This window comes from Cryptomeria japonica, chromosome 7 (assembly GCF_030272615.1).
Source record: "Cryptomeria japonica chromosome 7, Sugi_1.0, whole genome shotgun sequence".
NCBI lineage: Eukaryota > Viridiplantae > Streptophyta > Pinopsida > Cupressales > Cupressaceae > Cryptomeria > Cryptomeria japonica.
This window is the reverse complement of record NC_081411.1, coordinates 156,255,447-156,273,910: the sequence shown is the minus strand read 5'-3', so window position 1 is coordinate 156,273,910 and position 18,464 is coordinate 156,255,447. Positions and strand designations below refer to the sequence as shown.

Here is an 18,464-nt window from a genome sequence, read left to right as displayed (position 1 = left end):
AGAGCCTTTGTCCCACCCTCCTCAGTCTTCTCATATGGCAACAAGGCCCCCACAATCAAAATCTATAGAATGTGACAACAGTCCTCAGGTGTGACTATTATCTTGCTAGTAGCCAAATGGAAGGTGTTCGTGTCATTGTGCCACCTCTCCACCAAAGCTATCAACAAACCTTAGTTAATGATATACTGAGGCATGTCTAGTAAAGAAGATAAATTGCATCCTTCAATCACATCCCTATCATCTTGTGATAGTCACAGAATAAATGACCATGGTCATGGAAATCACTCTCGTCACTGAAGTACACCAAGTTGTGCCTGCAAAATAACAAATGTCCATCATCAATTCCCACATCTATCTGATATATCCAATCAAAACAAAATCAACTTGAAACAACGAAGCATCAAATCAAGCACCATATCAAAAATCAAAGCACCATATCGAAAATCAAGTACCACATCAAAAATCAAAGCACCATATCAAAAGTCAAAGCACCCTATTGAAAATCAAAGCACCATATCAAAAATCAAAGACCCATATCGACAATTTGACTCATGTCGAGAAATCATATCAAAGACCCATAACACAAGCAATTCAAAATCCATAACGCATATCGCAAATCAAGAATCGAAACTCATATCGGACATCAAATTCATATCACAAGGCAAAAATCAAAGATCCACATCAAAAGAACATCAAGATCCTCATTCAAACAATCAATCGACTTGGCACTCCATATCAAAAGAAATTTCAACAACAGACTCGAAATCATCATATCAAGACTCAGACATCACCAAAGTAGGCAAAACATTGGCTCATAACCCATCTTGAAACACTCAGCAGGCACCTATCCACTCCTAAGCCATCTACCTCATCTATTCTCCCCATGACGCATTCTTCCAAGTCTTTTCTACCCATTTTTTTTCCCCCACATGCCAAAACAGACCTCCTATGCGCTAAGTTGCTAACTATGCACTATCTTTTTTCACCAATGCGCTAGATACTTAACCCTACGTGCTAAAATCCTCTTTGTTCTAACTAGTTTTTCCATTGTGCTACACTGCTAACCCAAAGTGCTAAAACACCCTACGCACTACCCTAACATGTTGACGCACTGCAAAATGCAACCTACATGCTAACCTAGCTAGGTTAACCCTACGCGCTATCGTTCCTATAGTATGTACTAAAAATAGACCCCCATGCACTAAAACGGCAATTTTTCAACTAAAAAATAAAAAACATGACTAAAAAAAAGCAAAATCAATCAAAAACATGGCAAAATTAGATGACTTATAGGTAAGCCATACACGGCAGGCCTTCGGTATTGACAAACACACTCGAATCGGTGCGAAGCATAAGGAACCGGCATTTTCGTTGGAGCTCAAGTGTCATAGTCACAAGGAGACATATGTGCAAATGATAAGAATTAAATCACTTTTTACCTTTCTATAGAGTAAAATTCAACAAGGTTAGTAAGTGGGGCATGTATTTTCCTCATTTTTTCTCACTTTTAGCCTTATCAACATCATTTTTGGGAGATGAATCAATTCCAAAGCATTCAAAAACGCTCATCAAATATGACAAATTTTCTTTGAATCAACATGTGCACACATGTCACTTCAAAGAGGGGCAAAATGTAGACGTACAAATCTGACCACTTTCCTAAGTGAATATTTAATATTCATTTTAACCTCATTCCTTTATTTAATTAATTTCTCCGCATTCATCTATTTGATTAAATAAGTTACTCAATTTATTTAATTAAGTTCACCTAAGCCTTTTTCTAACCTTTAATTAAATAAATCACTTTATTTAATTAATTTCCCTTTCTCCCCTTTTAATTAAATTTACATTTAATTAAATTGATCCTTGCAATTAAATAAATCTAATTTATTTATTTAAATCCTCCACTTGTATTAATGAAAGTTGCATCTATTTTTGTTGAAATAAAGAAATTTATTGTAATTAAAATTCTCCTCCATCCACTTGTAAAATCCTACATCTCCCACTTGCCTCCTAAAAAACTTCTAGATTATTTTAATCACTTCTAATTTAGCCTAATCCATCTCCTAAATATTGTCACATCCCTAAGCAAAGGGAAGTCACTTCTCAAATCCTCAAAGTCTTCAATAACCATTAAAAGCTTTATGTCCTCAACAAGTTAACCTTCAAAGTCTTCATAACCATTAGTGGTTAACTCAACCTTCTTGCATGATTAGACACTTTCTCTCTAACTCAATTCCCATTTAACCCAAGGGTCTCATCAAGCATTCATGGCTTTAACCTTGGTTATTCCTCTAACCCTTCCACAAGAGCTTACCCCTTGGGTAAAAGCTTTATCCATTGGATAACCCTAACTTAAACTTAACCCTTACCCCCTAAGGTACCCTTCATGTCTTCTCAAACATTTAATGCTTCGTACATCTCCTCTCAAGCAGTCTCTTGTTGACAATTGTCACCATTTCATTGGTGAGAATTGTAAACATGGATTGATTAACTTTCAATCATGGCCCTTGTTAAGATTATCCTATCTTGACCATCCATTGCCCTATTTTTTATATAAATAGAGCTCTCATTCTCTCATTTTGATAGATCCAAGTTTCATGCATCTAATCTATAGTCATTTTATTAAGCATTTAGTCTCTCTTTGATAAAAATCATCTTAAGAGCATTTAGAAGTAATTTTAAATATCATAGCATATCCATGCTAGATTAGTATATGCTGTTAGGATAGGATTACTAATCTTTATCACAACATCATATTCATGCTAGTTTAAATCATCATAGATTCAATATCATACACATCTAGGAATGCATTCATGCTAAATTAATAAAACATCACTCATTCTTGGAGGTGTCATTCCTAAGTCAGTTTGCTTAGTGATCTGAGAGAAAAAGCATTGACTTGAGGTATCAAATGACATAGAGAATAATAGAACACCCCTTGGGAAGTTGAGCTATTCAATATAGCTCCATAAATTGCACCAAGAGCCCCATTGGTGTGTGGATCTTTTTGAAACCGAATTTTACGTTTCTGCTAACCACTTTTCCCACACACACTATCCTATCAAAATTTTAAATCCAAGATAATAGTTGATTTATCCTTATGTAGTTATGTGGGACCCATTCTGACTACTATTCGTAAGGATCCTTTGACATCTATGGATGTAGAAGTAACTCTTCTTTCCCTATAAGTAATAAGTAAACTACATCCTAAGCTAGGAATCATCCCTCTTCCTAGAGTGTCCAATGTGTATTTTATTTCAATCTCCACCATATTATAAAGGACAAAGAGGCAAATGCCTAAAACTATCTAGCACTCTTCCTATATAAAAACTTTTAGAGTTTCCTTATGTTCCTCCTTACGTTCCTAGAACTAAAAAACAAAGGGAATTAATGTTGAGTGTTACCCAAACTCTTTCAATGAAAAAATTGATTTGTAACGAATAAAATTGTAGTAAGAGAGAATGCTTGTGACAATATTGTGCCAATTTGTAGTGAAAGATAATGTTGGTGATAACATTGTGCCAAGACTCGTGAGCTTGTTGTGTGAAGTGAGTATTCCCCTAAATAGTTAGATATTTATTTGGCCCTACCTCCTTGAATTTCTCCACCATCACCCACCCCTAGAGATGACTCTTACCTATCCCAACCTCATCAAAAGTTAAAGTTGTTGATTCAAAGAAATTGTTCTCCTCTTCCTATCAAATCACCTATAATGATTAATTTGCATGATTCTTTAGATAACATAATTGAAACTATTAAAAATTATAATGAGCTATCTTTAATGTTTTCTAAAGAACTAACTATAGCTAGTAGCAACACATGTCATGATCCATCATTAGAGCATGGTCCATGTTTATAAATAGATATATCTCTATCTACTATACTAGTTGTAGCTCCTTTAGCATCTTGTCCACCATCTCTATATAATGATGAGAAAGATTGCGAGGTGGATAATTTTCTAGACTAGCTTTGCTCATGCAGTACCATTGTGTTTTCATTTTTTTTATTGCATGTGATGTTCTTCCCTATGATGTGCTACTTGGTGCATCTTTTATTTGTTCAGCTCTCTTTGGATGACCCTTGAAGCTTCATTGACACAATGATAAAAAGTGACTAATACTATTGTGCCATTCATTGATTTGCATCTCAATTATTCTATGTTTCATATACATGTTGTATATTGTAAATGCACTTTTATCAAAAATTTTCTTTTCTATTGTCTTTTAAAGATGATACAAATCATTGAGTATTTTGGTCTCTTCCATGCTGACCTAAAAAGACCTTTTGTTCATGTTGTAAGCTCTATATATTGGTGTACATGATTTATTCGACGTGCATACTTACCTAGATCATGGATCCCTTATATTCTCTTATCTTGTATGTAAATTTCACCTTTGACTTAACTATATTTGGGAAAATTTCACTATTTTGATGTGCTTGCCTTTAGATGTATACTACCTTAAAGAAATTTCTTAAGGTTGGTGCATGCAAACACTTTAAGGGGGGGCATACACTCTTCTTTATATTTCAGTTTGTAAACATACCAAAAGATTGGTTGATACACTTTAATCAAACACCATGATTTTTTGGTGCCACAACAACACCCATTTTGCAGTACCATATCCATAATTTTGACCAGTGTTGGGTCCTCACCCCTCGTGAGCCCTTGGTTTTTGTCACTCGTTGGTATTGCAGTTATGGTAAAGTTTGGACCTCTAATTTAATATATTCAAAACATATAACTCTAAATAAAGATTTAAATAAATAAATTTCAATATTTGAATTAAAATAAAAAAACAGAGAAAATAATTTATTTTATAATTTATTTTATCTATCTCAACCTCATCAAAAGTTGAAGTTGTTGATTCAAAGAAACTGTTCTCCTCTTCCTATCAAATCACCTATAATGATTAATTTACATGATGCTTTAGATAACGTGATTGAAACTATTAAAAATGATAATGAGCTATCTTTCATGTTTTTTAAAGAACTAACTATAGCTAGTAGCAACACACGTCATGATCAATCATTAGAGTGTGATCCATATTTGTAAACAGACATAGCTCTATCTACTATACTAGTTGTATCTCCTTTAGCATCTTGTCCATCATCTCTATATAATGATGAGCGAGATTGGGAGGTGGATAATTTTCTAGACTAGCTTTGTTCATGTAGTACCATTGTGTTTTCAATTTTTTCTTGCATGTGATGTTCTTCCCTATGATGTGCTACTTGATGCATCTCTTGTTTGTTCATCTCTCTTTGGATGACCCTTGAGGCTTCATTGACACAATGATAAAAAGTAACTAATACTATTGTGACATTCATTTATTTGTATCTCAATTATTCTATTTTTCATATACATGTTGTATATTGTAAATGTACTTTTATCAAAAATGTTCTTTTCTATTGTCTTTGAAAGATGATGCAAATCATTGATTATTTTGGTCTCTTCCATGCTGACCTAAAAGGCCCTGTGTTCATGTTGTAAGCTCTATATATTGATGTACATGATTTATTCGATGTGCATATTTACCTAGATCATGGATCCCTTATGTGCTCTTATCTTGTATATGACTTTCACCTTTGACTTATCTATATTTGGGAAAATTTCACTATTTTGATGTGCTTGTCTTTAGATGTATACTACCTTATAGAAATTTCTTAAGGTTGGTGCATGCAAACACTTTAAGGGGGGGGGCATACACTCTTCTTTATATTTCACTTTGTAAACACAGCAGAAGATTGTTTGATACCTTTTGATCGAACACCATGATTTCTTTGGTGCCACAACAACACCCATTTTGTAGTACCATATCCATAATTTTGACTAGTGTTGGGTCCTCACCCCTCGTAAGCTCTTCGTTTTTGTCACTTGTTGGTATTTCAATTATGCTAAAGTCTGGACCTCTTATTTAATATATTCAAAACATCTAACTCTAAATAAAATTTAAAATGAATAAATTTTAATATTGAATTAAAATAAAAAAACATGGAAAATAATTTATTTTATAATTAAAAGGACACGAGAAAACACTAGAAATGTCTTTCCTAGAGACCATGGTTTATACTTTCCATGAGGACCCATCAAATACAAAAGGGTCATTGAATTCATTTAATGCAGATGAGTTTTTCTAAGTTCTCCCCAATGAACTAGAGGCACTGGCTTCCTTTATTTACCGGCTTCCTTGAGATGTGAATATACAGGTATGTTGTCACTTATAACAATTTAATCGAAACATGTTCACACATAGATGGACTCCAATAAATTTGAAATTTTAAAATAGCTTTGGCCTTTTTTATTCTATGAAACAATAAACTAAAGAATCTTAAAATCAAGAAAGGGAATGATTAGATTATTTCATAACGAGATTTACAAATCTTTGGTAAGGATTCTAATAATATTTGAATTGGTTTCCTTAACCCGTTTACTGTCTGACTATTCCTTACATATTTCTTATTGAAGAGCAAATGTTTGTTTTCACTCTTTGGATGAATCGAATTTCAGACTTCCACAGTCAAAGTCTGCAAAATACTTGAAGTATGACATGGAAAACAATGGAAATAAAATTCTATCACGACCAAAACGAATGAGTTTAGAGGATCCTTCGTTCACAATTCCTATAATAAATGCTGCACTGATAAGGGTAAACACTCTCCATCTCCTCTCTTGCAAGTATTTGTTGAAACACCATTCTATCTTTTTCTCTTTATCCTCACCCCATTGTACAATGTTTATGTTTTTCATAGTTTCTCCGAGACATCTTCCCAGAACTACTGCATCCTCCAAAGTACAACCTGAGCCTGTAATAAATGAACCCAATTGCACATAAAGTTAAAATCATAATCCAATTTACTTATTCTTAAATCAAAACAATATGAAATACAAAGCAACTACTTTCAAAACTAAAAGCAATACAAAGATTCTACTCTAAAAATTTAAAGGACTTTCAGAAAAAGTTATAAAACATTTGGTAACTGGTAACTTTAAAATTCATTTTACCTTGACCAAGATCAGGGGTCATTGGATGCAATGCATCTCCTACAAGTGTCACACTTCCATTTCCTTTACCAGGTAGGAGCTTCTCCCATGGATATGCTAACCTCACCTTCATATCTACCAAACTAATGGTTTCTGCCGGAGTTGCTTCAATCAACTCTGCAAATGGTTTTGGGAAATCACGGATAGTGTCTAAAGTTGATTGTCGAATCTTTTCAGCATCACCAGAGATATTTACATCTGCAAAAATAGAAATCGAACCCCAAAGAGAGTGAAATAAAATTAATAGTGTTCACGCAGTTGCAAAACATTAAGATTAAGTTAGAGATCAACAATTGGAACTCTCAATCAACGAGAAATATGAAATCAGTTAAAAAAAGTTTACAATATGAAAACTACTTATGTTGTAACTGTAATGGTGAAATTTAATTTTGTTTTGTTGTATATTTTTAAGTTAAAATTTGGATTCATCCTAAATCTTGTTAATTTACAATCTATTTTACAAATTATTAATATGTTTCACCCATTTTCCACAAAAAAATGTCATTTAACTGTTATGTTTCAATTATTTATGCAATAAAATGGAGAGCAATGGAAAGAATTCTAATCATTGATAAAAACAAAGTTATTTTTTTATAAATGGGTCAATAATTATAACTAAGAAATATACCTTGAGGTTGTGATCTTCTGGTTAGAAACCAATAAACTTGTTTTTCTGTGCAAGGAATGAATCCAGCTCTTAATCCTCTATCCCAAACCTGTGAATGAAACTTTTCTAGTTGGTGGCTCTCCTCATATGTTGTCATGCCTCGAATAGCAGTGCGTCTTGAAGACTTTGCTGGTGGTATACCCATCCACCTCCCAACTACTGAGTAAACTCCATCACAGCCTATTAATATCTATAGAGAATATGTAAATAAAATTTAGCCAACCATGTTAGGAAAATCCTGTAAACATATTCATAACCATAATACGTTACAGAAGATTCTAAATACATAAGGAATTATTTAATCAATATATTTTAAGCATTATGTTTACTCTTTTATTCAAATATTATTTAATGTGATAGTTAAATAATGATTAAAAAATTGTATATTTTAATTATATTTAAATTGAATAATTTATTCTTATTGAACAAAATGTTCTTTCAATGGTTAAATCAAATATATTGACATTTATGTCTTATCAGTGAAGAAAAATGTACCTTTGTTGTAATAGATGTTCCATCTGCAAGCTTCAACAAGGTCAGAGAAGATGAGATATCCTTATTTATCAAAACAACTTCAGAATTGAATCTGATAGTTCCCTCTGGCAATTCTTTAGCAAGTGTTTCTATAAGTTTGATTCGTTCTATACATCTGGATTCCATCATCATAGTTAATTTCCTGAAATACAAATTATATTACTCAATATCAATTGAATTTATATTCAAATTTTATACTATTTTATATTATCATTTGTTGATCATATACAAAATAAAATGATTAGAATTAAAGTGCAAATATTAAGATACTTTAAAATATATACTAAAAGAAGGACTCTCTAGTCAATTATGATAGAATCTTCACTTAAACATAAAAAACTTAACTAAACCATTTTTGTTCTAAATATTAAAAATATATATCATATTAAATTTTTTAGAAAAAATATAAACAATTTAATAATTAACATCGATCAATTTATTATATAAGAATTAAAATTTATAGCAATAGATCAATAATGAACAAGATTACTACATAGAATCCTGAAAAGTATTTTGTCTATCTCTTTCTCAATCCCTCTTTTCATGCAACTGTCAAATCTAATAGATTACTTTGTGCATGGAAGCAATATAATAAAATATAATAAAATAGCTAGCTTTTGTGTTGCATTTTAATCACCCTTTAGCCTTCTTTATGAGTTGGACTGCCTTTTTCATCCCAGTACAATTTGACCAGCCAGAAATTCTGCACAGCAAACGAACTCATTTATGTTAAAACCTTTCTATATATAATTAATATGAACAGTTACATTTGCCACTTATCATAGAATGATCAAAATAAAAATTGAAGTAGAAGTGTTTCATTAGAGACCAAAAAATTTCTTAAAACATAATATAAATCTACGATAAAAAGACACAGATTACCCATCAAATTGATACCTCAAAAACAAAATACCATCATCCAGATCTTACAACATAATTTAAATCTACATGAAAAAGGACGCAGATTACGCATCAAACTGGTATTTGAAAAAGAAAATTACCCATCAAGTTGGCAATAATTTGGACGAAGTGAGTCTGCAACACCAAGAGCATCAAGAGCTTTCCATGCATTAGCCCACATAATGAAGGCAGCCCCACTAGTTCTAAGGCTACTGGCCTTCTCAAGTACTAGGCTCTTTACACCCAACCTGGATGTTCCACTAAACATGTCAGTCCATACATACACAGTATATAAGGAACCCTAATTTGAATATCCAGAACCACATATATTTTTAGCACACAATAACAATTAGTTAAACCTAAAAATGATAAAACAAGTGATTTACCTATGGAGGGCAAGGGCTGTGGCAAGGCCTGCAACTCCTCCTCCTACAATCACAATGTCATGGAAATTCTCATACACATATTCTCCATTACCATTGAGGGGTTCCCTTAGGTCCTCCATAGAGTATGACATATATCTTTGAAACGAAAGATAACTTACTATAATGAAAAGCCTTATAGTGTGAACCACACAGCAATGCATGAGCATATGTGTAGATTTATATAAGAGAAGAGCTGTTCCCTTTCTCCCGTTCTATGATTAGCCCAACAAAGAAAGTAAGAACTGTAAAGTTGTTTCTCTTGTGAAACAAAAGTGAAAAAACGTTTTCCTGTAAGTTTCATTTTTAATATAGAAAATCTCATTGTTACTAACCATGTTTAAAACAATTTCTCTCAAGTTTAAAACGTTTTTCTGTAAGTTTCTTTTTCAATAAAGAAAATCTCATCGTTACTACTTTTATTAAAATATGCATTCAGCACAGTGGGCACACCATTCAAAAATACAACTTGACCTGTGATATCCAACCATAAAAAAGCAACACACGCACGTTGAAATCAATTACAGTAACGTTTTCTTTTTACGGGCCTTACAATCAAGCACGAACTTTTTATGCTCCTTTAAGTCTCGTTCACCATTGCTATATAAGTCGCATTTACTGGGCAAAGAACTTTATTTAGTTTATTGTATTTTAATGTAAAAGGATCTGAACTATTCGAGATGTGTCTACATTTGTAATAATTGCGGCGGTCATATTCGTTTTGTGTAAATGGCTTTATGTATCGATCATGTTTTCACAATCATTCTTTAATAGAAGTGCTTGGATTGGATAATAACATTTTCTCCTTTTGATTGAGGGCAGTTTACTTTATATGCTGTGTTATTGCTCATAAATTATTATTTTTTTATGTATCTGCAGCATGTTTTAAGTCTCTATTTTTCTTCATGCGACTCGTATGGTCTGAAGGCAGTTTTACATGATTTAACTTTGATCTAGTTGGCGTCTCGACATTGGTGTCATTCTATTTTGTTATTATGGTTACGGTACGGTAAATTTTAATTAGGATTTTCTTAATTATTTTCCCAACCTCTCTTTTGAGGGCTGACTATTGTTTTGTTTTTTAATATTGTTCGATAATAAAGATAATAATAATAATAACATTTCTTCTGTTATTTCTAATTTTAACATTTCTCTGCGACTAAGGGTACTCTTCTTACATACCCAATCACTTATTCTATTACTCTTGATGAAGGGTTACACCACCCACAATTCACACTCAGCATAATAAAGAGAATAACATAGAGCTTTAGAGGAAATAACTTGTCTTTTATTTCTCAACAAAATGAAATAGAAATTCATCAATTACAATGCTTTAGCCTCATGGGCTTTGCAAATCCTCCAAGCTGGAACTAATACTAAACTATCAAATGAATGAGAATTCTTCTCAATTTCAAATGATCAAGTCCACTCTTAATCATCCACTTAAGTTTGGATGATCCACTTCACTCTAGATTATTCACTAAACTTTGGATGATCCAATTAACTCTAGATGATCAAACATAGCCTAAGCCCTAATTTATAGCTTTTGAATGCCTTTTGGAAATCTCATGCCCCCTCTTGGAGATCAACACATGGCTATCTAGATGATCAAACAACTAGCCCAAGCCCTGATTTATTTCTTTTGAGTGCCTTTTGGAAATCTCATGCACCCTCCTAGAGATCAACACATAGCTATCAACGACGTCAACAAATAATTGATAGCTCTCTTGAACTTCCCCAAATGGGAACCTAAGGTGGTGTCTCTTTAATTTTCCAATGTGTGTGCCTAAACAGGTGACTTTTCTCATTCTCTTAGTAAACACTCAATACATGTGGAAGCTTGACACTTCCCCTTCCCAAAATCCACGCCAAGGTGGAGATTTTCTTGATTTTACAATAGATATATGTGCTCACTCATAAAAATTGCATTTTCCTTTAGACATAGGCCACAAATATTAACTAATTTCAATCCCATATGACTCCATGGAAAGTTTCCAAGGTCTATGAAGGCCTATATGGTAGCTTGCATTTAATTTTATTCCCCTAGCCTTAACAAAATTAAATAAATTATTTTTGGATGATACATGATTAATCTTACACTTTTGCTCCTACATCAAGTATTATGGTTCAAGTGTGGTGTTGTTGTTCTTTCCATCATAATTGAAACTCTGTTTGGGTGGGGATGAGGTCCCCATTTGTGACCTCACTGGTTCAAACCAAAAGTGCTTACCACTTTAAAAAAGAAATTAATATTATCATTTCTTCCAGTGCGATATGACTCTTGTTTCACTCTTATTTATACACTAATGAATACTTTATATTTATTTTAGGTATCTCAAGTTTAGATGATTTTGTGTAATAATTAGTGTATAAATAGTATTTTTTTAGTTGAATCCATTTTTCCTCTCTACTTATATTCTTAGAGACTTGTTTTGATTTAAAGTTTATTTATTTTGTGTCTTGGATCATGGATCAGACTCACTTTGACAAGAACTTGTAGAAACAATTACTTTCTTATATTTTAATTTTAAATATAGAATTATCTTTATTTCTCATTGTGACCATTGTATGTTTGCTCAAGATGCAAAAAAAAAATTGACCCTTTGATTTACTGTATCTAGTTCATTTAGATGTTAATCAATTTAATAAGCATCTAGTTCTCTTATACCCCAAAGTTGTCATTTACTACTTGCACACATTGCTATGAAGATTTATAAGAAAATATGCATTACAATAATTTCAAAACACCTTTCATATTTTGATTTTTTCCCTTGAGTTTTTATTATTCGTTTAATCAATGTTCCTATATTATTCGGGAAAGAGGAAGAAATTATCCTTGCCACATGTACACTAAAAAATGCAAGAACCATGTTCATTTCCAGCGATTACTTTAGTGGTGAATATTCGCCAATGGCAAATTTTTCACGTCAGCCCTGTCGAAAATGGCGAATATTTTGTACCATATGGGGGTGGCCATGTCCCTAGAACATTATCAATTTCTATCAATGTCACAGCTCGATCGCCATATGTTTTATGCAATTAAATGTTTCTATGCGATGATTTTGCCAATACAATATATGGTGGTCACACGATAAATTTAATTATTTCGCCTACACTCTCTGAGGTTGCTTTAATAGATGACCTTAATTCGCCTATAGGCATGTGAAGACTTGTTATCCAGAGGGACCCAATTCGCCCGACATCTTGCCGATGCGTGTCTCCAGTCACCCCAACTTTCGCCAACTATATTGTATTCGCTATTCGCCTATTGTTTGGACGACCTATAATCGCCTCAAAAATTACGTAAGTCATATTTGGATGACCCATAATCGCCTCGAAAATTACATAAGTCATATTTGGATGACCTATAATCACCTCGAAAATTACATAAGTCGTGTTATAATTACACAGGATTTGCCAAATATTTGTATACTGGTAAATTCCCGCGGAATTCACCATATAAGGATTGGTATAAATACATGAAAAGATCAAATCTATCTCAACACAATCTGGTGGGTTCTAGGCTCTAAATTCTGATCAATAGCGAAGTTTCAGACCAAGGAAAATCATTGTTGTTGACTGTATTGGCGACTACTAGTTACCTAAAGCCTAAAGGTGAGCGATCATATTTTTGAACTGGTATATTATACATTATAGTCTATTATTACTTCTTCAGCAAATTGATATTTTTTTGGCAGCCTTTATTTCATTGGAGATGTCGAATAGGAAGAGGGGTAGGAAACCTGAATGTGGGGAAGGCCAGGAGAGGCCAACAAAAAGCAGAACATTGTCTTCGTACTTTGGCATTGGAAAAGATTGTGGTACTGGTGAAAATTAGGAAGGTACATCATCACAAGTACAAGTACAAAATTTGCCACCTGCACTGCATGTTGAAGATGGCGGCGAACCTGATATCTCAGATCAGGATGATCTTGAAGAAGATTATCTAGTAGATACCCAAGTTAGCTGGAATGATATAATCGACTTGGGTGATAATTCCATTGATGATAATGCACGGAAGGGGAAAAGAAAAGCCATATCAAAAAATAGTGAACCACAATCAAAAAAGGATCGGGAGTGGGATATGTCAGTCAGGAATTTTCAAATTAATTGGGCATCGAATTATCCATTCATTGAACCAGTGGAGAATCCAATTGAAGGTGAGCCTCCAATAGAATGCAGGTGTAAGATTTTCACTTGGAAAAATAAGAAGGAAATTAGGTTGTAGCTAAAATTTGACACCATAGAAAAGCATATGGGTAAAGTTTATGAAAAACAAATGATAGATGGGGTTGAAAAATCAGTGATAAGATGGAAAACAAAGGATGAATGTAAGCATGTGAGGAATGTCGAAGAGTATTATTTTCATGAGAAATTACAGACGAAGCTTGCTGAAGTTAAAGGTTCTATTGAAGCTGTTTTTGGAAAAGCAATGCAAATAGAACAACTGGGAAAAGTTGTTCAGTTAAGCGTTGTTTTTCATATTTTGAGTAGAGGGCGTGCTATGATAGATTTCCCATCAATTAGTGGTTTATTACACTTTTTGAAAGTTCCTAACTATCCTAATAGACACTGGTCAGTAAACAGTGGATGGGAATGGGCAAGTTGTCTTGCTGAGGTTGAAATAGAAGATGTACAGGAAAAAATAAGAGAGTCAAACTTCATTGCATTTTCTTTAGACGAAGTTACGGCAGTAGACAATACTTCATGGGTATGCATGCATGTTTATACTGTAGAGAATCATACCCGTCAACCTCATCTACTATCTATTGCTAAAATTAAGGAGAGTGCGACAGTGGAAAATTTATTTCAACTAGTAAAGAGAAGTTTAATTGAATATGGAGGTATGGATGACATGACGGTAGCCAAAAAATTGGTTTGTGTTGGAGCAGATGGAGCTTCAGTAATGCAAGGTCATAGGAATGGTCTTTGTACAAAGATTGAAACTTCATTTGCACCGTACATTACTGCAATTCACTGCATGGCTCACAGAATGAATCTAGCTTTTGGAATTGTGAGCAAGTTTGCTTCAGTTAAAAAAATTGAAATTTTAATCAGAGAGCACTACTCACACTTCTGTCGAAGTCCCAAGCGATTTATGGAATTTCAACACTTTGCTGATGGATTAACTGATGGGAACAAGCTTCTCAAGAATAATGATACCAGATGGATCTCTTTGGATGGTCCAGCACATCGAGTGTTTTCAGAATATCCATCCTTGATTGGACTATTTCACACAACTCACGATGAATTAGATCAACCAAAATTTCTTGAACTTCTTGGCAGGTTAAGTAATTTAGAGACACTCTTAACTTTAGCAGATCTTCTGCCCATGCTAGAGGAAATGAGGAATATTATGAAGGCTGCCCAAAAAAGAGCTCGGTATATTGCAGAATATGCTATGCTGCGTAAGATGACATGCATGACCCTTGACAATCTCTATCGAAATGAACCAACACTATCTGATGAAAAATTTGTTAAGTGGCAGACACTCATAGATTTGAACAATCCTGATAACTTTTTACAAATTGGTGCAGATGGGGAGGTATGTGCCAATGTATGGGGAGTTGAGATAGCAATGCACTTCTATGCCACGGTTGACCCCAAGGAACCAGGAAAGCACCCCAGGAAGAAACTAGCAAGAGTTACAAAGGAATATTTCGACAAGACTGTTGAGACTGTAACTACTTTTGTGAAGAAAATTGCATATGATCTTTCCTTAGAAATTAGAAGCAGATTCCCTCCTAACAACCTACTTGAAGCCATGTCTATTGTGTTTCCTCATTAGTGGAGCCTCAACAGTGCATCTGATTTTCAAAGTAAGCTACTGACTTTGATAAAACAATTTTGTATATCCAAAGAATTGAATGGAGTAACTATAAATGGAATATTAGATGAAACTCATCTTCGAGAGAAATCATCTCATTTTACATACACTATGAAACAACAATATGCCAAAATGAAGAACCCCTGTGAAGAGGGATCAATAACAAGGGTTTGGAAATATATAGCTGAGAACGCATCCTTGCATGTTTCAATGCCAGAATATGTGAAGATTACTGCTTTATGTCTTACCATGATATTGGGTTCGGTGGAAGATGAGAGAGTTTTCAATGCTTTGGGGTTCCTAAAATCAAAGCTAAGAAACAAACTAGACAAAAATTTGGAAAATTGCTTGAGGCTCTATACATCTAGGTATGATGTCCACACTTTTCCTTACAATAGGGCATTGCAAATCTGGAGGTCCAAATGGGAAAGAAGAGGTTTGGGCAACACTTCAAACCAAAGTGCCAGTGGGACTAGTGGACCTACTAGTAGCATTGAGATCTAGTTCAGCGAAGATATGCAGACTCAGTCTCAGAGTAAAGAAACCACAGACGAGAATCAAGAAAGCACTGAATTTGATGAGGATGAATGGCAACTGTAAGAGATTGGTATTTATTAATCTTATTACTCTATCTCATCATTCATATTACAAAAGCATATTACTTTTTACAATTAGAATTTAATATTGATTTGTAATTTTATTTTTCAACTTTCTATTTCCAGATTTAAAATAGCATAATAAAAAAAAACCATAATGTGTTTATTGATACAAAGATGTTTATTGTTTATTTATAAATGTTTGAGTCTCAAATCTGTGTGATATATTTCAGAACCATATGATAAATTTCATTCAATAGTAATACACATGTCGAGAACTTAGATTTTCATTAATTCTTTCAAAATATAGCCATATGATACATTTCATTCAATAATAATACACCAATCTATGTGATTCTACATGCCAATTGCAAAAGTGAATACAAAGTTTTAGAACCCTTTGCAAATGACCCTGAATTCCCTTTTATAGAAACAAGAGAGCAACAACAACTCCTGTGTGATTCTCCAATGTCCATGCAAAAGTGAATACAAAGTTTCAGAACCCTTTGCAAAATTGCAAATGACCCTGAATTCCCTTTTATAGAAACAAGGGAGCAACAACAGCTTCAGGTCGAATTGCAAGTTTGCAACATGCGAACACTGAACATCAAAATCACAAACTCAGCACATATTTATATGGCCATCATAGGCCATATTAGCAATTTAACATCTGCTACATGTTTGATGTCTCCAGTTCAGAAAATAGAGTTCCAAATTAAATATTAATTCACGCCATGAGTCATGACAAATTCAACATAGATAATAACTATAGGAGTGCCTAAAACCTACTAATTAGAAATAGAGAAATGCATAAATGTTAAAGCAAGGGAGAATTGGAGAATACAAATTTACTAGCTGAAGTTTTGCAGTGTGCATCATAGATTCATAGGCTCGATTAGAAAAATAGCAATAGCGAGTGCTATTTTTTCCTATTCATAAATTAGATTCATAGGCTGGATTAGCAAAATAGCAAACAGGAAAAAAAAAACCTTGAAATTAAGAATAAAAGAAGAAAATTGTGCAATACATACTATGATTCTTAAGAATTCTATGCTAGTTTTTGTAGGGTGCTCCACTCTTCGTCTGATTAAAGGTCAATATTCAGTAAACTATGGAAAGTCAACTCCAACTTCATCAACATTCCATATTCAGAAGATTTACTTGACATCACTGTTTCATCCAATAGCAAATTTAGAGTTGTAAATGGTTGGATGAATTCCAGAAAGCTTTTGGGAGTTGTGTCCTTTGGAAGCAAGTCTAAATCAGACTTTTTTTTTTTTTCCATGATTTCTTTGTAAGCTTCTTCTCCAATGAATTTATTTTCTGTGTCAACAGGCTTAGGCAAACCAAGTTTAATCAAATTATTTTTCTTTTCTTGTAGCTTCATTATCTTTTTTCCACAACTGTCCATAACTTCTGATGTTTCCCTTAGCTTCTAGCATTTTTGAATGATAGATGATGTCTTAACTGTGGCATCAATGCAGCTCTTAATTCCCTTAGATGCCAAGTATCTATCACTGGAATTGTAGACTACTTTCAGAATCTTTTTTGCCATTTCCTCTTTTGAATAAACATGTGTGCTCTTCTGATAGTGCCGTTTGATTTTTAAAAAAAATTGTCTCATACTTTCAATCAATTGAAACCATTCACACAACTTCTCACTCCTCTGCATTATTTCCTGCCAAATGTTTTCTTGTATATACTTCGTTGTATTTTTCATATTATCTTTGAATCTATCATCCAAAGTTTTTATTTTATCATTTGCATTGTGCAGGTCTTCTTTCATTTGTGCACATTTTTTTCTTTCTTCCTCTACTTCCTTTTGCAAATGTTTTTGTTTTTCCTTCCCATGATCCAATAGGTCCTGTAATTTTTTCATTTCGGCGGCAGCAGACTCATAACTTCTGTATAATTTTTGAAAACTAGCTTTTTCCTTAACAATTTTTTTACTGCTTTTAGCCAGTTTTTCTGTCAGGTCCTTCAATTCTGCATCCTTCTTGTCCTGCTCTGCAATTTCTACTGCAGAGCCCAAATTTTTTATCCTTTTCTGTAATTCATTGCACTTGCTATCTGCTGCTTTCCTCCTTTATTTCTCATTTTCTAGGTTTGCCTGTAACTTTTCTATTTGTTTCTCTAGTTTATTTTTTTCTCTCTCCACCTTTAGCAGTGAAGTGTAGACCACTTCATTAGTCCTTTTTGACACACTAATTTTGTCCACATTATGTACTTTGGAGAAATCCATTTGGAGGGTGCTAACTTGAAATTGAGAGGGATCTATCTGACTATGTGGTGGATTTTTATCTTTAGATGGGCCCGGGGGCATAACAACCATGAACTCCATCATATCTTTCTATGGGTCATATGTTGGAAATACCCTGTTCCTTGTAGGTTGTTCATTTACAACTTCAGACATGGAATTCCTATGAAATGCTTTCTTTTTTTCTTTATTTGCTTTTGTCGTGTGTTCAAATTT

General features: G+C 33.4%; 1 protein-coding gene across 1 annotated transcript; it reads right to left on the bottom strand.

Moving 5' to 3' along the window:
- Positions 1-6,332: 6,332 nt before the first annotated feature.
- LOC131078219 (monooxygenase 2) lies at positions 6,333-9,999 on the bottom strand. The gene is made up of 7 exons (XM_058015880.2): positions 9,533-9,999; positions 9,248-9,394; positions 8,884-8,949; positions 8,208-8,388; positions 7,674-7,902; positions 7,007-7,243; positions 6,333-6,807 (listed from the first exon to the last, which is right to left on the bottom strand). The coding sequence occupies exons 1-7, from the start codon at positions 9,736-9,738 to the stop codon at positions 6,485-6,487; spliced, it is 1,389 nt and encodes a 462-aa protein (XP_057871863.1). The 5' UTR covers positions 9,739-9,999; the 3' UTR covers positions 6,333-6,484.
- Positions 10,000-18,464: the final 8,465 nt, after the last annotated feature.

Excerpts from the sequence above, each read along its gene's own strand:
- LOC131078219 (XM_058015880.2), bottom strand. The coding sequence starts at position 9,738 with ATGCTCATGCATTGCTGTGTGGTTCACACTATAAGGCTTTTCATTATA. Across the intron at positions 8,389-8,883 it reads CTCATAAAGAAGGCTAAAGG|GAAATTAACTATGATGATGG; the intron begins GTGATTAAAATG and ends TTTGTATTTCAG. Across the intron at positions 7,903-8,207 it reads GAACATCTATTACAACAAAG|ATATTAATAGGCTGTGATGG; the intron begins GTACATTTTTCT and ends TATTCTCTATAG.